Here is a 22,972-nt window from a genome sequence, read left to right on the forward strand (position 1 = left end):
ACTGCCCCACGAGCCTCAGTTTGCTGGCGTGGGCCAACGATGGGTTTCTCTTTGCTGTGTAGACATACCCTTATTTTTCATTTTACCTGGTATAAAGGGGCCAGAGCTTATGTGTGAATCTCTCCCATTATGTACAGCTTTAAATGACTACACAAGATTGAAAGCAGTAAAGAATTGTATCTAAGCCTTCCTCACTCCCTTCATTAAAATGTCTTCTAGTGGGTGTAAACAAAAATATCGTTAAGTTCCTTATAAGACCCCTTTCTCCCATTGTCAGCTTCCAGGGACTAGCAAGATATGGGCAGTCCGCCCCAGTAACACAGGTAACTTTCAAAGTATGTGGGTAACCTGGTGGACTGCCTCTCCTCTTAACCCCACTTTCTGCTTCAGGGATTGGGGAAACAAGCATTCAGACCTATAGCTGACACCTATGAAGGCCATTTACCTCTTTCTGTGACTGAAAGTTCAAGAATATGCCAAGAACTGCAGAATCAGACACTTAGGGTGAAATCCTGTCTACATTGAAATCACTGGCAAAATTCCTATGGATTTCAACAGGACCTGTTTAATGTCACTGAAGTTAACATAGACCACAGCTTTGCAAAACAACACCTACAGTGTGGGTCTAATTCTGAATAAATCTTATAGTTCCGTGGATGTTAATATGGTGTATACTTTTTTAAAAATCAACAATAAGTGTTACTTATTCAAATGTGTTTGTTTATATGCAAGTCTAAAAAACCTAAAATATGGAAAAATTGCCATGCTGTTTCAGTGGAAATTTTAAAGGAAAAATTATATTTTCCCAATAACCTTTTTGTTCTGTTTAACAACTTAATTTCCTAGAGCACTGGCTTTTGATCTTTATAACACCAGTATAATAACATCAATTCTTTAAGTTTCTGTCATTACCTTTAACTGGAGTATGGGAATGCTTTGTAAGGAATTAAAAATTGCAAGAAAGCTATTAAACAGCATTTTACTGAGAACTACATATCTAAATTCCTAAGAACATTCCCTCCAACGTCTCCTAACTAGGGCATATTGCATAAATGATAGATTGGTTTTTTTGTATTTTGTATTTTGTATTCTTCTGTATTTTCTCCCTAAAATCCCTGCCTATCTTAGCAAGAACTAATTATTTTAAGTCTTGAAGGCTGCAGCTGCCAAATGGTCTCTCAGTTAGTAACCAACTGTAGAAAATGAAACACAGAACACTAACCCTTGGGGATTCACCTGGCCACTTCACAAGCCAGGTTTGTTCCCACAGTGTCAGGCAACAGTAAAAGGACCTGTGGTTTGAAGGTGATTCTGTGGAGGGCAAGCGAAAAACTGTTACTTTGCTAATCATGTCATTGTGTGGCCTAGCGAAAGTCAAAGCACAGCTGAAGTAAGAAAAAGTTGAAAAAGACTGACTCAAGGATGTTACTTACGGTTTTTAGCAGGACCATGGTGAAGATGTTTCCTTGTATATGGGGTGTTATTTCCTGGCAGTTGTGTTACTCTGTGATATTTGGGTATCTATCTAGGGTCCCGATTCTGCCAACACTTTTGCACAGGTATAATTTTACACATATCAGAAGGGCTCCATGGAGGACATCAGATAAGTATTTATTCTACGCTTCTGTAAACACTTAAGCACGAGTTGTCTCATTGACTACTCTCAGTGTGTAAAGAGTGCATCTGTGTAGTTAGTGCCTTTATTAACATTGAATAATTAGTCTTGGAGTGCACCTGTGAAGTAGGTAGGAAAGTATTATTTCGTGATAGGTAAACTGAGATACTTAATAATTAGGTGACTTGTTTCCGGTCACATGTGGCCTGGTCCAATGCCCACTGAAGTCAATTGAAAGACACTTAAGATAAAATTGAAAGTTAATGAGACTTAGGGTCTGAAGTGCCATTTGAAAATGGGATTCAGACTCCCAAGGCACTTAGGAGCCTTTGAAACGTTATTGACTTCAGTAGGTATTGGATCAGGCTCATGGTGAAAAATGGTAGAGCTAAGAAGAGAACCCAAGAGTCATTCCCCAGGAGGATTCCTCTGTTCTGGAATGTATTCCTTCCCTTCCTGTTCTGTCCCCCTTGTTCTGTCATAGCTTAGGTTTGTTAGCATTCTGAACACACTGCAAGCACATCTTCTGCATCAGGCATTTGAGGGGTGAGGGTTATTTGTCAGTGTGGTATAATTAAATTGTAGAATTAGACTGGACTATGATTGAGTAGTTTTCACTGGATTTAAGCGATTTCATGTGATTTTTGATTAACATGAGATTTATGTATTGGGAGGGATACGTCGGGTGGTTCTGTCTGTGTATCTTCGAGAAACCTTAAATAAATATGGCCCCAGTTCAGCAACGATGCAGGATTGTGGCGTATATCGTGTTGTGTAAACAAGGTTGTTACTTATGTTTACTGAGGACAACATTTTGCTCTCAGAACAACACCTTGCCAGTTTGATTCCTCTGTTCTTCATACATATTCAGAACTCCCGCTGATGTAAGTGCAGGTAGGGGCTCAGTGTATGTAGGGAAAACAGAAAATCCATCAGTGTTGAGAGAGCTGCCATGTGGTGCTGATTAAATTTTTTCCTTAATTCCTGCATTAAAAAGTTTATGTTGCTTATCTGACAAAAGCTTTTCTGCATGGTAGTTATGACTTACAATGACCAAAAGAGACACTCTTCTGTAAGATTCAGTTAGGGTAACAACAAAGCTGGGTTAGATTTTAAATCTTTTCATGCATTCAATGAAAGTTTGTAAAATATGCTTTCCAGTAATACATTGCCAGAAGGTTGTGGGTTACCTGCCATTTAAATAGGCCTTATTTCAAAGTGAACAGATATTATCCACTTCTCCAAATAACTGTAGCTTTTAATATATTAATCTCAAAAGATTTTTTTTTTAAACATTCACTTCCAGGCTGAGGTCATGTGTAGTCCATTCAGTGCAGTGCACTTATTTTGCTGCTGCATTATGCCGAACTTTTAAAAATGAGAGCTTATACAGGTTGTACTGAAAGTATAAATTATCGTGCTATTGTTGAAATTGTTTACAGAGATTTGGAGTAGAAGCAATGAACAGAAATATTAGATATATTTCACTGGACAGTATAAATTGTTTACTATTATAGAAAGTTATTAATGTGGTTACTGAATGAAGAGAATAATGTGTACAACAGGTATAAGATGTAAGATTATATTTTTATCAAGAAATTTTAACACCGTGAACTGTAGCAGCCTCGCCAGAATGGTTTGCAGATATTCAGCACATCTCCAGGATAAAATGTCCTACATCGTACATTTTCAGAGTTCAATACAGGTCAGGGTGCATATGAATAATAAATTATTAAAAGCATAAATGTGTTGTTTGAAACTCTGTTTTGGTACCAGAATGTCAGTTATATTGGTGTATACAGTATTAATCACAAGAAAGTACACATCTGCATATGATTATTTACAGTGAGGCATGATACAGGTCTAGTCAGTATCAGAGTGGTATAGTGGTGATTATATATATTCCGAACTGCACTTTAGCTGCTGTTTTCATTGTTTGGAGGGTGGTTTGGATCAAGGCTTGGGACTATTTTTGCAGACAGGTTTAAAAAGAAAATATTGGCCAATGTAGTCACATTTTAAAACAGTAGTTGTTTATCACCCTGAAACTGTCTGCCTGCTTACATACCAGTATAGGGCAGGAATTGAGCAGAGTGTTAGGTCTGGTAGTTTAAAACAGATACATGTTATTCCATTTAATTCTATGATTGTGCACTGTGGCACCCAAAGATAAAGACAAAGAACATATCCCCATGTGGAGGGAATCCATACCCAACCTCTCCTATAACCTCATATGGAAGCCATTTAGGCTGCCGTTCAAAGCCAAGGGCTGTGTATATGCCATCCAAAAGCCAAATCCCATGGTTACTCTAAAATGATTACAGCCTCACACTACTGTATTACCCACCTGCTTTATTTTCATGGGTCTTTTTGCTGTTGTAAAATTAATGTTGTTTCCAATGTGAATACAAATAAGAATGTATCTGTATGCCCAGGCCCTGGTTATTAATGCCAGGGCATGCACATACATCTCTTGAGTAGTGTACATTTTGCATTACCACATCCAATATTAAGTATGATTTAATGCATGATCAAGAGAAAAAGAACACTTGCTGCGAACATCTGCTTTCTGAAGGAGAAAGAAGCTCAGTATATCACAGAACAGCATTATGTGACATATGGTGTAGTCATTGAAATCTATTATTTTATTTTAACATTTTGTATAGTGGTAACACCGAAAGGCCTCAAACAGGAGAGGCATTTTACAGACACATAATAAATGACAATATTTAATTTTATCTTCATATAGTGATGTGAATAACTGAAAAGGAAAATAGGTGGATAAGGGTGGGATATCAAAGTTGCTTATTTAGGTGTAGTGCATCAAATTAAAGAGACACCTGTCTGTGCCCAAAACTTAGGTTTTGTTTCAAATAGTTGTAAGTGGTGCACGGCTGTGGCAGCTAACTTAAAAACAGGAAGCAGGTGATGGAGTTAAATACACAAACATTTTTGGTTTTAGTAACATCTCATAAATAAGCTAACAAAGGACACAAATATTTTGCTGGTGGAATTTCATTGATTCACCTCAGCAGAGAATTTGGCTGTTTAAGTAAGCAAGATATTATTCTTCCCAGGACTCCTGCACTATTGAAAACAGAGTGTATTTTGCCATTGACCTCAATTCAAGTAGGCTCAGGTATTAGGAGTTTTAGATTTTTTTTTTTTTTTTGGTCTTACCTCCCACTTGCGCTTCTTGTACAAGGGCCATCCACAATTTCAGCTCCTACATTTTAGTTTGAAACAAGGACTTCTCCTCATTAGTGCCCTTGTAGAACAAAGCTCCTCCAAAAGGGACTGAGAGGGACAGAGGTGTCTGGTTGTGGAGAAGAGGACATGCTTTCTCCTAAAGGGTGACCCAGTGATGTGTGCCAAGGAACTCCAGGAGCCATCATATCTCTCTGTGGCACAATGCCTCCCTGTTTAAACACTGATGCAGCCACTGAGGTGGCTTGGCTTTATATTCCCTTGAAATGTGGGAGTGATTAAATAGCAATACCTTTCCCAAAGGGAAGGTGACACGTCTAGGCTGATTGCCCAAAATGGTGAGGAAAGAAAACAACATGCATAGCAATCAGATTTTACAATATACTTCCTATTTCAATTGTCTAAGGTGTTTGCACAGATATGGTTTTTATGTTATATATGCAGCACTGTAGATGTGAATCGCCCACCATGGTTATGTTCTTGACTGTATCCCTTTAAATTCCAAGCAAAAAGAAATGTGCTGTGGCTGACTTCAGAATTCATTGAGCAGAATACTTACTGTATGGTATATTAAGGTAACCGGACAGTAGCCTTTGGTATGAAAATGATGCTGCAGACTTGCATATGTCACTCAACAAAAAGCCTGTGGTGTTCTAACCTGAATGTAACATGCACCCAGGAATGTCGTCATACTTCCACTCTGAGTTTTATTTTCGATTCAGGGAAGCAATAAAACAAGAAGAGACAAAGTCAAGCCACATGTCCATTTGCCACCTCTGTAATATCCTGTATAAACCATGTACTACAAAATGGAACTATCCTGAAGACAGCAGTCTCCACAGATAATTTAAGGAACCAAAGGGTTAAAAAAAAATTACACACTAAAAAGATGAAAATTCAGTCTCTGCCCATTTTACCCTTGAATTTGGTTAGTATCTTTCCTGAATTTCATGGGATGCAAAATAGAAGGCATAGGAAGGCAAACCAGGATATATGTGTAGGAAGGGGTGAGAAAGGGGAAGTTCTGATTGCTTGAAGGAAGGAGTTGCTTTGAGGTGAGTGCATGTCCAAGGTGATGGGCAGAAAGAAAGGTTACACCCTTCTAGGGTAAAGTTTAGTGGGAAGGTTCGTCGTCATGCTGTGCATGATGTGGTAGTTCCCAGTTGCTCTGTAACTCGAGTGCATGGGTTTAAGTGGTCTAAGATTTGTTATAAATTGACTGAGGAAAGCTGTACTGCCTGAAGCCAAATTAAGGATTCCTCTCAAAATTAGTTCAGCATAATACAAGTGAAGTATCTGTCTCATTATGAAAGTCGGGGAAACTAGTATGGAACACTCTGCTCTAAGAACACAGGCCAAAAGGTTCAAAGTTGAGTGCCCACAGCAAGTGGTCTGATTTTTTCAGAGGTTCTAAGTATTCACCACTTCCACTGATGTCTCTGAAAATCAGGTTACTTATTTAGGGAATCTAACTTTTGGTACCCAAATATGAAAAAAAATTGGCCACATGTTATACTTTGATTCATTTAAGTTAAGGCTCGAAGTCACTGGTGCAATGGGGACTTATTTATGCAACAGACAAAAATAAGAAGAGCTGTATATTGTATGACTGGAATCCTGACTCTAACTTAATATTTTATTTTGCCTTTAGCTATGAGAACCACAGAGAAACCTATGAAATGTTATTTGTGTGCCCATACAGTACCATTAGTTTTCTTTTAATCTTTCTCTGCCCCAGGAAACATTTCAATTGAATTTCACTTCTCATCGCAAGGAATCAAGAGCACTGAGAGCTCAGCTCATTTTCTTTCATTCCCCCCACCCCCCTTTATTTCCATATTTTTGAATAGATTCATGACCCATGGTGCTAATACTGAATTTATTGTAAAAACATGATATGTTTAAAAAAAAAAAAAAAAAAAGAGAGAGTCTGGGCCCATCTGCCAAAATTCCAACCATCTTTCCAGAGTTCCCTGAATTTCTTAATATTCAATCTTGATTTTTTACAATGGTGGCGAGTGACATCTGCTGTGGGTAGACAAAGGTTCTACCCTGTCCCCGACCCTTCCCATTCTCTCTCTAGCTCTCCTCCAGTCAGGCTTCTGTCATTGGTTCATAAGCTGCTCTCCCTATTTACATTATTCAAACCCCACCACCAGTTCTCTTCCTTTCACCACATTTCCCCACATCGTCCTCTTTCCAGCTTCCCCTTCACTGTGGCATGTTTCCGCTGTTCTCTTCTCAGCTTTTCACCATCCTGTCGGGATCTCACAATTTCTTTCCTTAATGTTCTCGACTCAACTTAAACACCTCGTGCTTCTGAAAACTGGATTTTTTGCATGGATAGGAAGCTAGGTTTGTGGGAACTTCGGCAGAATTTGTGGAGGGGACTCCAGAGGAGGAAGAAAGGGGTCCAAAGTATCTTTAACACACTGGGCTGCCTTGAAGCACTTTCACAAGATAAATAGGGGGAAACAATGAGGAAGGAGTGAAGAACAGCAACAAATATATCTAGACAAGCTATCTCCTAATCCTAAAAAAAATCCTCTCCCCAGTGCATGCGCACACACGCACATACACTCCCAAAAAAACAACAACCCCAAACCAACAAAACACCTACCTCCTTAATTCTAACACTGTACTCTCTGCACTCAAGTACTCTTCTCTCTGGTGACTGGAGTGGGAGAGGTCTGGGTCACTTTCTTGAATTATGTTGACTTATGCCAGCGAAGAACCTGACTCCCTGTTTCTGATGGTGTTGCCACTTGCCTCCCTCAACTAAAAGGGCTCAGGTTGTCCTGCACTGAGCAACCATTAAGGTTTTGATTAAACCTTTAAACCTGAAGAAGGATGGAAATAAGAAAGCACTGTAAATAAATGGTACCTTAGGTAATGCAGAACCTTTTTCTTTTTATATCAAAGTATATCAAAGGGCTTTACAAAGCACAGTGGCATGTGCACTTTTGTCCTTGTAATGAATTCTTGTGGCAGAGACAAAAGACACAATTATTACATAAATCTCCCTCTCTTTCATATTCACACGCAGACAGGAACTTGGGACTCGGAAACTGGAATCTTTAGTTCCATGAACGGAAGCCTCCATCACTTCAGAAGAACTCCCGTAGCTGCTAGTAGATCTTTATTCTATTTGTAGGCCAGACACTAGAGGGCAACATCAAACTCTCAGCATCTCTAGGGTTGAATGAAACAGCTGTATAACAGCACACAATAATACAATACAGTAGAAACTCAGAGTTACGAACACCAGAGTTACAAACTGACCAGTCAACCACACACCTCATTGGAACTGGAAGTACACAATCAGGCAGCAGCAAAGACAAGGGGAAGGGGGGTGGGGGAGCAAATACAGTGCAGTACTGTGTTAAATGTAAACTATTACTAAAAAAAAGGAAAGCAGCATTTTTCTTCTGCGTAGTAAAGTTTCAAAGCTGAATTAAGTCAATGTTCAGTTGTGAACTTTTGAAAGAACACCGTAATGTTTTGTTCAGAGTTACAAACAACCTCCATTCCTGAGGTGTTCGTAACTCTGACGTCCTACTGTATAACAGTTTAGTACAGGAAAATAAATAGAGTACTATATCCTGTTGAAATGCAGAAGGAATATAGGCAGAATGTAATTTTCCAAGTGGGAATGTTTGGGTAGGACATAGCTGCAAACTCCTTTTCTTCTGAAAAGTATGGTGGTGTTTTTTAAATTTGTAATTATATGAAATCAGGCGCTCTGTGTTACTTTCTTATCTAAAAGGCAACATCTTCCGTAATCCCAGCCCCCAAGCAGGGACAGTGGTTCAAGACTGACTCAGAGGCAAGTGTACCACCTGACATGCTGAAGAGCTCAAGCTCTTTCAAGCTCAAAGGAACAACATGGACATGGATCCTAGCTAATTATTTTTTAAAATAGTTTCCGGTATTTCACTTGTCCCTGCTTATTTCTGCCATTTTTTGTGGTTTCTCTGCTGTTGCTGTCAAAGACCCATATAAATAACTGGGAAAACAGACTAATGGACTATATAGAGGAAATGATGAAATATTTCAACTTGAATATTAAAATTTCCAGGTCATCAAAACTAACTTCTACCACTGAAAATGTACCTGATAACTATACTAATCCATATATTTAAAAAATGTTGGTTAATCAGCAAGATCCTGGGAAAGTAGTCAGACATTTGTAGCTGATTTTCATTTATTTGAATAGTTTTTATTATTTAAATTAAATAGTAAGTGATTTGTAAAATAAATAAAACTCTGAAGTTTTATCGGGCCTTCTTTCCAAAATCCGTAAGAAGAAAGATCACCATGAAAAAACTGCAGAACAAGTGCTGGAGGCCAATTCTCCTAGACGTTCAATATAATTCTCAAGCTTGCTTGCCCATGCCATATCTTTGGGTATTGCAGTGATAAATCTACCATGGCTGTGGAACCTGGATAAATGCAGATTTGACCTTTTGTTTACAGGGTGCTAGGGGAAACCTTTATGAGATCATGGAAATGCTTCAAAATGTTTGGAATCATTATGAGGGTGAAATATGTCCCCTGGGGATACTTTTGACAGCAAAGATCTGAGACCATTGTTCAATGAGCAATGCTTTTTCCTCAGAGGTTTCAACATGTTGTTTGCACGTGAATTTAGAGAAGGGGTTTTGGTAGTATAATTTAATGAAAAAATGAATTGTGACTTTTCAAAAAGCAGTTTTATTTTTCATTGTTGACATACAACTGTCTACTGTAGATAGTAGATGTCTGAATATTTGGTGTCTGTATATTGCAATCCATTTTACCTAAAATGAATTCTCTCAGAATTAATGAACAATGTACTAAATTCTGCTCTCATACCCAAACACTTGGGTTTTTATTGGGTTTGCCTGGGTATAATTGACAGCGTAATTTGGTCCATCTTTATGAAAAGTGAACTTGATTGTTAAATAGATACTACAAAACTGATTAAGCATGCACAGGACTCCTGCTGCTTTTGCAGCTCCTCTAGAAATGAAGGATCTAGTTCAACTCTGGTGCAAATGGGCAAATGCCTACAAAGTATGAATTATGGACAGGGCACTTGACTGGGATTCAGCATTTGTGGGTTAAATTCCCAGTTCTGATACATCTTTGCTGTGTCTCCTTCGTGAAATTGTTTAATATTTCTGTGCTTCAGTTTCCTATCTGTAAAATGGGGGTCCTAATGCTTCTTTTCTCCTGCCCTTTGTCTCTCTTTCCTAGGTAGACTGTAAGCTGTTTGAGTCAGAAACAGTCTTTTACTATGAGTAAATATAGTGTTTAGCACAATAGGGCCCATGATCTTAGCTGGATCTTTAGGTTACAGGAATACAAATTATAAATAAAACATAACTAAAAAAAAAAAAAAAAAAGGTAAACCTACCTGCTTATGTAAGGACTAAATTTGATCCTACGTCTTCATTTAAAGTAGAATATAGTAACACATTCATTATACAAAATTAGAAATAACAAATCCCTTTTGATGAGCAGGCTCAAGTCCTGTTGTCTTCACTGGCACTTCAGCGCCTGCTTATGCACCATTCCAAACAGGGATGCTTTCCTGAATCAGGCCCAAATCAACTCCATACTTCACTTCTCCTGAGGTCCCCCAATTCCGATTGGTTAATTAACCATTTACATCATGTTCAAGAGCATTACGTCAGCTGGTTGCCATAATATTATTTTGGTCAGACTTTGTGAGCTCGTTGTTCAGTTGATTAAACACACCTTCAAATATTGATAACTCATGTTCTGTTGTTTCTCACTTCACACCAGTCCACTGACTTATTATTCTTATTTACTGCTACGCGTCATCTTAAGGTCACTTGCCTGTCAGTTCCTTGTGTCAACCTAAAACTTAGGCTTCTATTTGTTATGCTAAGGTATTTTACCTTACAGGCCTCGGAACTGTGACCTGCTGGTTCTCTAGTTGCATTAAAAATCTTAATCAATACTTATATCATACCTAATATCTATATCCATGTCACTGGCTACACTTTTCAGAACTGAAAAGTCACCCTGTTTCTTCACTCTCTTCCCATTTTATACAATGTTCAAGATATTATTTTGAATGTTGTTGATTAAAAACTTCTTATTGCTCAACTGTAGATAGGACCATGCTGCCAAGAGCTCTCTGGTTTCATTCCTGAATTCCATTTGCGTCGTTAAGAGTTGACAGGATAACAAGTTCACTTAGAATTTTTGTCAGTGTCTGATTCATGAAACCGTTTGAAAAAAGATGCAACAAATAGGCATAATCGGGAGTAAGTTGCCAAAGTCAAATTCTAGTTACATGGGGAATTCTGAGATATTTAGTGTTCGCGGGGAAGGTTCCTCTTACTGGGTTTAATTGTCCAGTGCTAGTATAACTGCAAAAACAGTACAGCTGACATTGTGGTATCACTAAAGTAGTATTGTGATTTCTTCTTGAAATACAACTTTATATGTTTCTATGATTTTTTTGCACTGTGACTGAAGAACATGCTGTATGTATATAGCATGGTCAGTTGGGTAGTGGTTACATTATAAAAGGTTGCCATGGCAAACATTACAGAATATTGTATTCTGTAAAACTGTGTACTCAGGAGTTGTTAAACCTTTAATTTTGCAAACCGTAGAGTCTCTCTTGCCCTGCATGTGCTACTAAATAGCCACCATCTGCTGGAAAACTGGGTGAGCAGCCTATCGCTGCTTTTAGGAACAAAGGGACTGCCATTTCAAAGCACACCATTGCTGCTTCTGCTTCGTATCCTGCTTTGGTTGGTATCCAATACTTCAGAGGAAGGCTCAAACACTTGGGATTCATGGGGCCCTGAGTGTTGATGCTGGTTCTGCCATTTTCTCACTGTATGTCCTAAGACAAATTACTTTACTTTCTGTCTCATTTTTCCTCTTCTGTAAAGTGGGCACAGTAATACTTACATCGCTGATCTCCAAAAGGTGGTGTGATGATTGATTAGTTAAAATCTGTACAGTGCTTTGAACATCTAAATCACAATATAAATGCTAAGTATTATTTCTTCTTTTCAGTTACACATATAAACACACCTATCTCAGTCTCCAGGCTTTGACCATTCTTAAAAAGACAGTTTATATAAACATAGCAAATCCAAAGCAATTTCCACCCTATCTTAAAAACCTCGGCAGCTAGCAAAAATATAGAATATCTCCACCTCTACCCTAGCCTAAGTCCCAGCCTCCCCTATACTACTCCTGAAACCAAGGAAGCCCAGAAGCTAAACACATTTAGGCAACTTCAGACCAAAGGGTGGGGGGAAGGGGAAGGATTGTGTGCATTCCATAGTGAAAAATACCCTCGTAAGCAGTCCTTTCTATTTTAAAGCAAGGGGCTTCAGCACCTCTGCTGATCACAACTGCGGCAGTATCACACATAAAACCTCTATAATTTTACTTAAATATCAATACCATGTTACACAGTTAGGAAAAATTATTTTGTAACTTTCTCAAGTTAATGGAAATTGTTGACTGACCCTTCTGCTAAAGCCTCTGGTATGGAGCAGTGTCAGAGACTTGATTAGATGGACCACTACTCTGATTCATTATGGAAATTCCAGTGTTTCTATAATTTAAATAAAATGTATGGTGGATTCCACCGTGCCCCATCCCCATAAAAGGGTGAACTGGAATATTGAAATTTTCCTAGTATTTACCATTCAGAAACACTACCATTATGTAAAAAGAAAAGGAGTACTTGTGGCACCTTAGAGACTAACCAATTTATTTGAGCATAAGCTTTCGTGAGCTACAGCTCACTTCATCGGATGCATTCAGTGGAAAATACAGTGAGGAGATTTAAATACACACAGAACATGAAAAAATGGGTGTTATCATACACACTGTAAGGAGAGTGATCACTTAAGATGAGCTATTACCAGCAAGAGGGCGGGGGGGGGGAGAGAAAACCTTTTGTAGTGTTAATCAAGGTGGGCCATTTCCAGCAGTTAACAGGAACGTCCGAGGAGCAGTGGGGGGTGGGGGAAATAAACATGGGGAAATAGTTTTACTTTGTGTAATGACACATCCACTCCCAGTCTCTATTCAAGCCTAAGTTAATTGTATCCAGTTTGCAAATTAATTCCAATTCAGCAGTCTCTCGTTGGAGTCTGTTTTTGAAGTTTTTTTGTTCTAATATTGCGACCTTTAGGTCTGAAATCGAGTGACCAGAGAGATTGAAGTGTTCTCCGACTGGTTTATGAATGTGTTAATTCTTGACATCTGATTTGTGTCCATTTATTCTTTTACGTAGAGACTGTCCAGTTTGACCAATGTACATGGCAGAGGGGCATTGCTGGCACATGATGGCATATATCACATTGGTGGATGTGCAGGTGAATGAGCCTCTGATAGTGTGGCTGATGTGATTAGGCCCTATGATGGTGTCCCCTGAATAGATATGTGGACACAGTTGGCAACGGGCTTTGTTGCAAGGATAGGTTCCTGGGTTAGTGGTTCTGTTGTATGGTGTGTGGTTGCTGGTGAGTATTTCCTTCAGATTGGGGGGCTGTCTGTAGGCAAGGACTGGCGTGTCTCCCAAGATTTGTGAGAGTGATGGGTCATCCTTCAGGATAGGTTGTAGATCCTTGATGATGCATTGGAGAGGTTTTAGTTGGGGGCTGAAGGTGATGGCTAGTTGCGTTGTGTTATTATCTTTGTTGGGCCTGTCCTGTACTAGGTGACTTCTGGGTACTCTTCTGGCTCTGTCAATATGTTTCTTCACTTCAGCAGGTGGGTATTGTAGTTGTAAGAATGCTTGATAGAGATCTTGTAGGTGTTTGTCTCTGTCTGAGGGGTTGGAGCAAATGTGGTTGTATCGTAGAGTTTGGCTCTAGACGATGGATTGTGTGGTGTGGTCTGGGTGAAAGCTGGAGGCATGTAGGTAGGAATAGCGGTCAGTAGGTTTCTGGTGTAGGGTGGTGTTTATGTGACCATCGCTTATTAGCACTGTAGTGTCCAGGAAGTGGATCTCTTGTGTGGACTGGTCCAGGCTGAGGTTGATGATGGGATGGAAATTGTTGAAATCATGGTGGAATTCCTCAAGGGCTTCTTTTCCATGGGTCCAGATGATGAAGATGTCATCAATGTAGCGCAAGCAGAGTAAGGGCGTTAGGGGACAAGAGCTGAGAAAGCATTTTTCTAAGTCAGCCATAAAAATGTTGGCATACTGTGGGGCCATGCGGGTACCCATAGCAGTGCCGCTAATTTAAAGGTACACATTGTCCCCAAATGTGAAATAGTTATGGGTGAAGACAAAGTCACAAAGTTCAGCCACCAGGTTTGCCGTGACATTATCAGGGATACTGTTCCTGATGCCTTGTAGTCCATCTTTGTGTGGAATGTTGGTGAAGAGGGCTTCTACATCCATAGTGGCCAGGATGGTGTTTTCAGGAAGATCACCGATGGATTGTAGTTTCCTCAGGAAGTCAGTGGTGTCTCGAAAATAGTGAAAGAATGCAGAGAATTTCTCAGCTATATAATGCTGCTTTTCTTTCCAAAGAAAGGGAGAGCACTTTCCTCAGTTGCATAACAAAAATCTTTTTTGGTAAAACTTAATACAGCAGCTATTAAAATACAAAGAATCAGTGGCACGCTAATGTGGTTCTCTAATGCAATCTAAAGTTAGATCCATCTAACTCACAACTACATTGATCCTCTGATGGTTTTTGGAAAGCATAGCATAATTACTTCTTCCTCCTCAGTCTGCAGCTTTACTCCTGGCTTGGAAAATGTTTTGGGCTCCCAATATTTGCTTTCTCAGTTCATTCGTTATCCAGATGGTTGCTTGGAATTCTAATGCCCTTGCAAAGCTATCAGCTCAGGCTAGTTCCCATTTTTGTCTTTATTTTTTGAAACTACCATTTTCATAGCAGAATCTGTTTGGTATGACTGACATGTTCAGTATTCAATATTAATTGCAGAAAGAGTTATCAGGTGAGCAACAGATAGATTCTAATACATATTTTTGTGTTTTATGGTGGAGTGAGATAACAAAGATTCCATTTTCAATACAAAATGGGGAGTAGGGTTGCAGAGATCTGAAACCAGAGGCCACGCAAGGAAGAGCTCAATGCCATTTCTTATTCATTTCATTTAGGTAACTCCCCTGGCTCAGAAATGATCAAAATTATAGCTGCTTGCAGACAGTTACTATAATTCATTGTCTAGAAAGGAGAAGTTGAAACAAAAGCCATGGCATCATCCTTGTTCATCACCAAGCTGCAGATGCTATGTATGCTGGATTTTAAAACTCTGTACTGTGACATCAGTCATTTTCATATTGCAGTTTGAGATTTGATGGGGAAAGTGAACTTTAAAGGGGGAAGAAAAGTCTGCCACACATTAAAATTCAGTGTTCAAAAGTATGTACTCATAAACTAATGTATATTCACACACTGCAAATATTTGACTGAGGTTAGCAGGCTCTTCTTCTTTTCTGGGTAAGTACAAGTAGTACTGTACATCTTCCTATTTAAACAGATAGCTGACAACAGCAGTCCAGAGCAGATGAGTAATGTCTAGTTTGTTCACTTACAGTCATAAAAGAATGCCTCCTAATCAGAGAAATGAGTACACTCCAATTGCAATGCAATTACAAGGAAAACATTGTCACCCTTAAACAATTCCTTAAAAAAACAAGAAAATAAAGTGTTCGTGCAAAGCAGCATACAAAAATAACCAAGACTGTGTCTACGCCAAACGTTTTAGTTTAATAGAAATATTTCCATTTTCTCTTACATTACATTTCTTCTCTGTTATGTGTTTTCTTGAGTCAAGCTATCAAAGTGTAATCACTTTGGAAGAGTTTGCAGTGGTCGAGGAACAATTTAGCATTCACTTCATGCTGCTTTCCATCCTCCTCCCTCCAGTCTGTCCAAAACTCCACTGCACAATGTTATCTTCCAATTATAAATTTACAGTCTGGCTCACCATTGTGTTCCTTCAGTTTTATGCAGGTAAAACTAACTGAGAAGGAGGATGGTTTTGTCATGGAAACCAGCGTGTTCACCTGGAAAGTTTCAGTTTTGACGAATCAACATTTTCTGCCCCCTCCCCGCCCCCCCAAATGGGGGAGTGGGTGGGTGGGGGGGTGGGAGTGGCAGTATTTGAAAAATTCCATCCAGCTGTATTCTACACTTTTAGTTACAGAGGTGCAGAGCACTTGCATGGCCCATTAATGTTTAACAACTTTGTGCTCCTTGGTCTTCCAATGATTATCAGGATTCTGGTCCATCTTAATGGGCATGAAGATGTGTCCTCCTTTCTTCATCTTTTGACAGTTTTCTTATCACTGAAATTCAGATAAACCATTTAGTTCAAGTTTGCATGTGTGTTTATGCCTACATAGTAAATTTCCTTTAATACATGAAATTGGGACGTTCTGGTAATAACGTGAACGATCTGTCTTTTGGTAAACATACATCAAGTGAGTTTGTCCCAGTTTATATGACAGACTAGACAGTGTTCCAAAGTGTAGAAGCACAGGAATTAAGATAGTAAGGTTCTTCTCTATAATGAGTGTGTTATCCTCAACCTACATATGTAACTTACCTATTTCTTTACCAACATAAATGGTTTTTATATTTGGTATTGTCTGTCTGGTAAGTATGTCCAAGGATTCAGGAGGCAAACTAAACAGGAATGGAGAAGGCAGAAATTCCAATTTGGCCTTCTTCCTAGTTGACATGTGGATATAACATACATCATTAGATAAAATAGGTATAGCTATGAGCAGAGAGTTAATATTTGTTGGAGTTTCTTCCATTTGAAAAGAGCTAACCCAAATACGCATTCTATTCAGAGTTTCTCTTAAATAGGGCAGTTGGAGCCTGTGTTTTCACATGTGTTTTCCAAATCCAAAACTAAGGTTATCAGAGAATGGCCTGTCAGTTGTGCCTGTTGACATGTCTTTGGTCCCTCATTCCTATTTTAAGTGCTTTAGTAATGCAGGTCATAGTTCAAAAAAACTGCCTAGCAATAGTACCATTCCACTTTGCAGTACATTAAATCTAGTCTTCAAATTGAAATAGGAAATAGAACTAAATACACTCAAGGGAAACAAATGGGAAAATGAAGGGAGAATTTAAAGGACACTAATTGAGCATTTCAATAAAAGATGACTCTGAACTTTGGTCTTTATATTCAGTATGAGATGTTTTGATTTGTTAACACCTCAGTGAACCTCTGTGTGTTAGAATATATTTTGTTAAGCTTGCCTTGTTCCAGTGATTGGATTGTACTTTTTTAAAAAAAATAGTTTTTCTTCGAAAAAATAAATAAAAGCAAAATGGGAGAAAAATAATAGTCCCCAAATGCAGTCTCACAATGCCAATGCGTGCCTTGTTCCATACCAGGGACTTCTGCATAGACTTGCAAAATCTTGGGTGTGAACATGCTGGAGTAAGTGGATGCACCACACGCTCCCCAGGCCAAGTGGGTAAGGAGTGAATGGAGAGGGATGGTGAATGAGCCTGCAGCTGAATGAGTACAGAACTGTAATAATTTGGTATAGACCAGCAACAAATTACTTCCTCCTGGAGCAAGTAAGAACCGGGGAGGGAACTGTGTTTAAAAGGATGTGCTGAGTCACAGGGCTTCTGCTTGAATGAGATGGTGTCTCTTATGCACTGCTTGTTCAGAGCTCAAGCCATTCACATAGGCATTAACTACATTAGGTTCTTAGCTTCAGATGCACTTGCAGTGGTGCAAAACTCTGGGGTATACACAGTGTGCTAGTGTAAATGATGACTCGCACTGTTACAGCTTACCCTAATCTTTTTACACTGGTGCAGCATGCCTGGTGTAGCTAGATCACGATTGCTATATTGGTGGCTGAAATACTGATCTAGGCAAAGCCATTAAAGTTAACTTTTTTAAATCATCTGTGAGTTAGATAGGATCACAATCTATAGGGGTAGTGAAAATCTTGTGTTTATTTTCATAAAGGCAACTCTTCATGAATTTGTTTTTGGGGAGGGGTGGGGGAGTCGTAGTCAAGTGAGGCACTAAAATACAAGTTCTAAACATCTTTCTGAATGGGAGATGTTTCTTAATAGGGAGCATGTTTAGTCTTGAGAAAAGAAGATTGAAGGAGGACCTGATATGATAATTTTCAAATATGTTAATGGTGGTTATCAAGAGGACTGTGCTCAATTGTTTTGTTTAATTTGGACAAGGGCTACCCACTCTGCTTACATTTGAATTTGCAACTATAAAGGTTTGGGGTGTTATACAGCTATCCCCTAGAATGAATGGTGCTGTCAGGTTTTATGTACTTTGAAACCAAAATTCACCTCTGGAGAACATGGGGGATTCAGTCATGTCCAACAAACTAAGGTGCCTCTGAGATGCAGCTACAGGAAATAGTGGCTAGATGACTGAGAAAGAAAGTGGTTCAATAGGAACAGGGAAGCCATAAGGATCTCCTCTTATTCCACAGTTCTGCCCACTCTGGCTGCAAAGCAGGCAGGGGCCCTGCAAGCTGTGTCTTTGTGCTGCTTTTGGTCACAGTTGGGTGATGGCTAATCTGAGGCAACTGCCTTCTGGAGTGGAAGCTCATCTGTTGATCTCCATTATTTATTTAATTATTTATTTTGATAGCAACTGCTGTGTGGCTAGCACTACCTACCTACAGGCAGGAAGAGACTGTCTCTGCCCTGCAGAGTTTATAATCTTAAACCCCAAATGCTGACTTTAATAGACTCCATGCGGGCAGAACTTCGCATCTCAGGGGAGCTCCTTTCAGGACCAGCACTTAAAAAAAGATTTTCAGCCCTTTTATTGTGTGTGTCGGTCAGTCATAGCAGCCCATCTAGTTCTCCAGTGCTCTGCAGCTGGCCAACTGGATATGTTCCAGGTGCTAGCACAGCAAAAACACCCTCAGTTGATGGGCTGTGACCCCAGCTTATGCTCAATTTTCAGGCCAAATCTAATATTGTAGAATTTGATGAAGGTTTAAAATATAGAGTTTAGTGGCAATGATTGCTTGTTATGATGCACTAATTTACTCTATTTCAAACAGTAGATATTTCCCATTGGGTGTGCATAGGCATATTATTAAGAGTCTATTACCAAATGTTTATAATAAGATTGCTGGCTATGTCATTAAAAATGCTCTCCTATTGCTTATTGGAGGTAATGACAACAGCTGAAGTATGTTTGGAAAATTGAAGCAGGCAGTAATATGCCATTTAGCTAACTGGTAAATACTATTAGGGAACTAATTGCTAGACAGGATGTCAAACTTTGAACATTGCATGCTGTGTGCAAATATAAATTAAGAAGAAAAGATTAAAATGTAATTTAATTTGCTTAAAAAAGAGTGGAGGATAGTACCTTAGTCTGTCACCATATTAATTTCAATAAAATGAAATTAGATGCTTTTGATGCCACATGCATTATAGTTTTAGGTATGAATGTGTGTTTACCACATTACAAGATAACATTTCAAGTTGAAGTTAGTCCGTTCATTTACCTCAACATGTAATTTGTTAATTAAAATCATATTTTTGGTATTTTGGTAGTACCTGTCTGTCTAGTCACTGGAGTATTTGCATGCCTCTTAATATTAATGGCTTTTTCCCTCTCAGTGCCTTGTGAGATAGGGAGGTACCATTATCCCCGTTTTACAGATGGGGAACTTGAGCACAGGGTACATTAAATGACTTGCCCAAGGTCACACAGGAAGTATGTGGCTAAACCCAGAATTGAACCCAGGCCTCGTGAGCCTAAGTCTGTTGCCCTGTCTTCTAGAGATCCTTCATCTCAAAGATCAGAGCCCCGTTGCGCTAGATATTCCACCCATCTATAAAAGAAATAGATGATTCTTGTTCTAAACAGTTTGAATTCAGATTTTTAAGCTGAGCTACTAAAGCTGCCATTTAAAATTAATGAGGAGCAGATCCCTTACATGGCTTTAAAGATCTCAGCCTAAATTTCTGTTTCTTTTACCAGCTGAACTATGGGGAAGGAATAACCCCGTTCCCTTTGTCATCCCCCGCCTTAGAAAGTGTGGTGAGTGCAATGCATAGGTGAAGTGCATCTTGTAACGGCATGCTCATGAGCTTGCTTGTCATAGCGGCGGGCAGCGTTACAAACCTCAGTCTGGAAGTAAGTATCTTAGGGGCTGAAACTGGTATGATGACTAAGAGGGAAGTGCCCCCTTTGAATAGGTAGGGTAGTCACAATCTTTGCAGTTTGTATAGATTGTGAAAGTTGTAGAAGGTCAAAGGCAGGCTTTAGGCTAGATAAAGTGTTTGCCATAATTATACGTTAATGTCTTGCACAACAACCTTGCAGCATAGTGTGTGATTGTGGGGCCTGTTTTTCCATGAAAGAGATGTGGTGAACGCCTGAGACTTGGAGCCTCTCATTAAAGTCTTCAGCTCTTGCCTAAGTATCTGGCAATCTCACATGTGACTAGAGTGTTTGAAATCTATGGAATGTTGCTATGTAAACTTGTTCAGTTGTGACCTCGCACTTTTCAGCCATGTCATTCATGCCACAGGGAGTTCACCATAATTATATTTTGCAAGGGTTAATTGTAGCAAGGAGTGATTGCATCTCAGCTGGCCATCTGATTAGGATTAGAAGCCCGTTTCTCAGTCTTATCATCCCATGACATAATAAAGAAGCAATGCAAGAAGTAGGTATATGGGAAAAAGCCAAAGTAGAGAGGAAGATGTCTTAACCTCACTCAGCCATTTTTCTTATACAATGCCTTGGCCGTTCTCCAAACGAATCAGGTCTAAGTGACTTCATAAAGTCATCCTGCACTGGCCCTACGCCTTTGACTGGCCTTTAGGGAGGCCCCTGGGGCAGCTCCCAGAAAAGTTTGGCTCAGCTAGAATGAATTTCCATATCAACCGACTGTGATCTTTTGATTCTACAAGCCTCAATATTTTCTTACCAAAAATAATAGACCTACTTCAGTGGGCATTTCTGGATGGGATGTGGGCAGGTCCATGCTCTTCCCACACTGCACATTAGGATGAATGTGTGGGGTGGAGCAACGGCTCCACCAATGGTGTGTGCCAAAAGTGCCTCTGGAGGTATTCCTCTCTTTGAATGCATACAGCCTGCAGTCACTGCTCAGGCAGTTCATTCTCGCTTCCACTCCCTTCTAGTGCAGCTCAGATTTACAAGAGATTGACAGTGTCTCTTTAAAGTATGTAATAGAAAAAAGAAAGCAATCCTAATATATAAAATATTGCAATAATGGGAAACTTGCAAACTAGGCACTTTGGAGATGAATCCTGGGAGAAGAAGTTGTGGGTACCAACTGCTGGCCATGTAATAGAGTGAATTAAATTCTTCTGCACACACCCCACTGTTTGTGTGTCCCCTGCATGTCATTGCTTTAGATATTCAGACCAGGATCCTCATGGGGGCCTAGGCAGCAGTATAGCTCTGCCAGGTGAGCCAGAACGAAGTCTGCCTCTGGCTAAACCAGTGGGGATTCTGCTAAGCTTCTTTCAATGTAGAAGTCATTCTGCATATCTTAGAGAAAACACAGAGGGATCATTTAGAGAGGAAGATTAATGAAGACAAGAAAAATGATAAATGAGAATCCAAACTTTGGAGGTGTTTGATATTTAAGCTTTTGTTGCTACAGACACATCTTCATATAATACAGCAGGTCATGTTATACGATCCAGTAAATGATCTCCATGGAAAATTATCACTCACATTTTTCTCGTTAATTCAGTTTTAGATGTTCAGTGTCCTTGATTTGCAAGTATGCTGCAATTTATTGGCATTTGTATTAAGCAGAAGTCATATTTAAGCATCTCTCATTAAGAAAATACTCCTTGGTTTCTTTTGTACTTTTTCTGAGGCCATGCCTACATTCATAGAATATCAGGGTTGGAAGGGATTTCAGGAGGTCATCTAGTCCAATCCCCCGCTCAAACCAGGACCAATCCCCAATTTTTGCCCCAGATCCCAAAATGGCCCCCTCAAGGATTGAACTCACAACCCTGGGTTTAGCAGGCCAATTGCTCAAACCACTGAGCTATCCCTCCCCCCACTACATTTGCTACAGTGGCACAGTAACAGCACTGCAGCTGTGCCACTGTCGTGCCACAGGGTAGATGCTTCCCACGTCAACGGAAGTTGCAGGTGTTCTTTTTTTCCATCAGTGTAGTTCATGCCCCTCTGAGAGGCACACCAGACGTGTTTACGCTGGGATTTAGGTGACACAACTATGGCACTCCGGGTGCAAATTTTTCACAGCCCTGAGCCATGTAGCTTGGTCATTCCAATTTTTAAGTGTAGACTGGGCCTCAGATTTGACTGATTTAAGGAATGATCCCTAAAGAAATTATTTTAAAGATTATAAGAGAATAAATATTCCCAGAGTTTCTTAAATTCAAGGTTCTGCTTTTAGGATAATCTTTTGAGGAAATTCAGCACTCGCTAGTCCTTTAAACAAGTCGATGTATTTTGATTAGTGCCAGAGACACTAGATGTAACCTGTTGGGAAGATAAATGAATGGTTATCATATTTACATTTATTTTAAAACCATTTTCAGATGGGAACTGAATTGCAGTAGGAGAGTTTGTAGATCAAGAAGACCCATGCCGGTTGGGAACTGGATACTTTGTATAATGCTTTAGATATCCTTAATTTTCTGGACTATCTGTAGCGCTTCATCAAAATACTGAGGAGTCCGGTGGCATCTTAAAGACTAACAGATTCATTAGTTTTCATGGGTAACAAATCCACTTCTTCAGATGCATGGAGTGAAAATTACAGATGCAGGCATAAATATACTGACACATGAAGAGAAGGGAGTTACCTTACAAGTGGAGAACCAGTGCTGACAGGGCCAAGTCAATCAGGATGGGCCTCCTCATCAGTTATTGGGAGTGGACCACATCCACCCTGATTAAATTGGCCCTCTCAACACTGGTTCTCTGCTTGTAAGGTAACTCCCTTCTCTTCATGTGTCCGTATATTTACACCTGCATCTGTAACTTTCACTCCATGCATCTGAAGAAGTGGGTTTTTTACCCACAAAAGCCTTATGCCCAAATAAATCTGTTTGTCTTTAAGGTACCACCGGACTCCTCATTGTTTTTGTGGATAAAGACTAATATGGCTACCCCTCTGATACTTGA

General features: G+C 39.5%; 1 protein-coding gene across 9 annotated transcripts in view; it reads left to right on the top strand.

Moving 5' to 3' along the window:
- The window catches only part of CCSER1 (coiled-coil serine rich protein 1), a 1,152,782-nt gene that overhangs the window by 827,753 nt on the left and 302,057 nt on the right, over positions 1 to 22,972 (top strand). Inside the window, exon 10 of one of the 9 annotated variants that reach the window (XM_043545158.1) lies at positions 17,206 to 17,256. The exons of the other annotated variants lie outside the window; for them this stretch is intronic. Coding sequence (XP_043401093.1) covers positions 17,206 to 17,241 — 36 coding nt within the window. The 3' untranslated portion in view covers positions 17,242 to 17,256. Of the gene's footprint in view, positions 1 to 17,205; positions 17,257 to 22,972 lie in introns of those variants that run through there. 9 annotated transcript variants of the gene reach the window in all.

The sequence above is a fragment of the Chelonia mydas genome, chromosome 4 (genome assembly GCF_015237465.2).
Source record: "Chelonia mydas isolate rCheMyd1 chromosome 4, rCheMyd1.pri.v2, whole genome shotgun sequence".
Classification (NCBI taxonomy): domain Eukaryota; kingdom Metazoa; phylum Chordata; order Testudines; family Cheloniidae; genus Chelonia; species Chelonia mydas.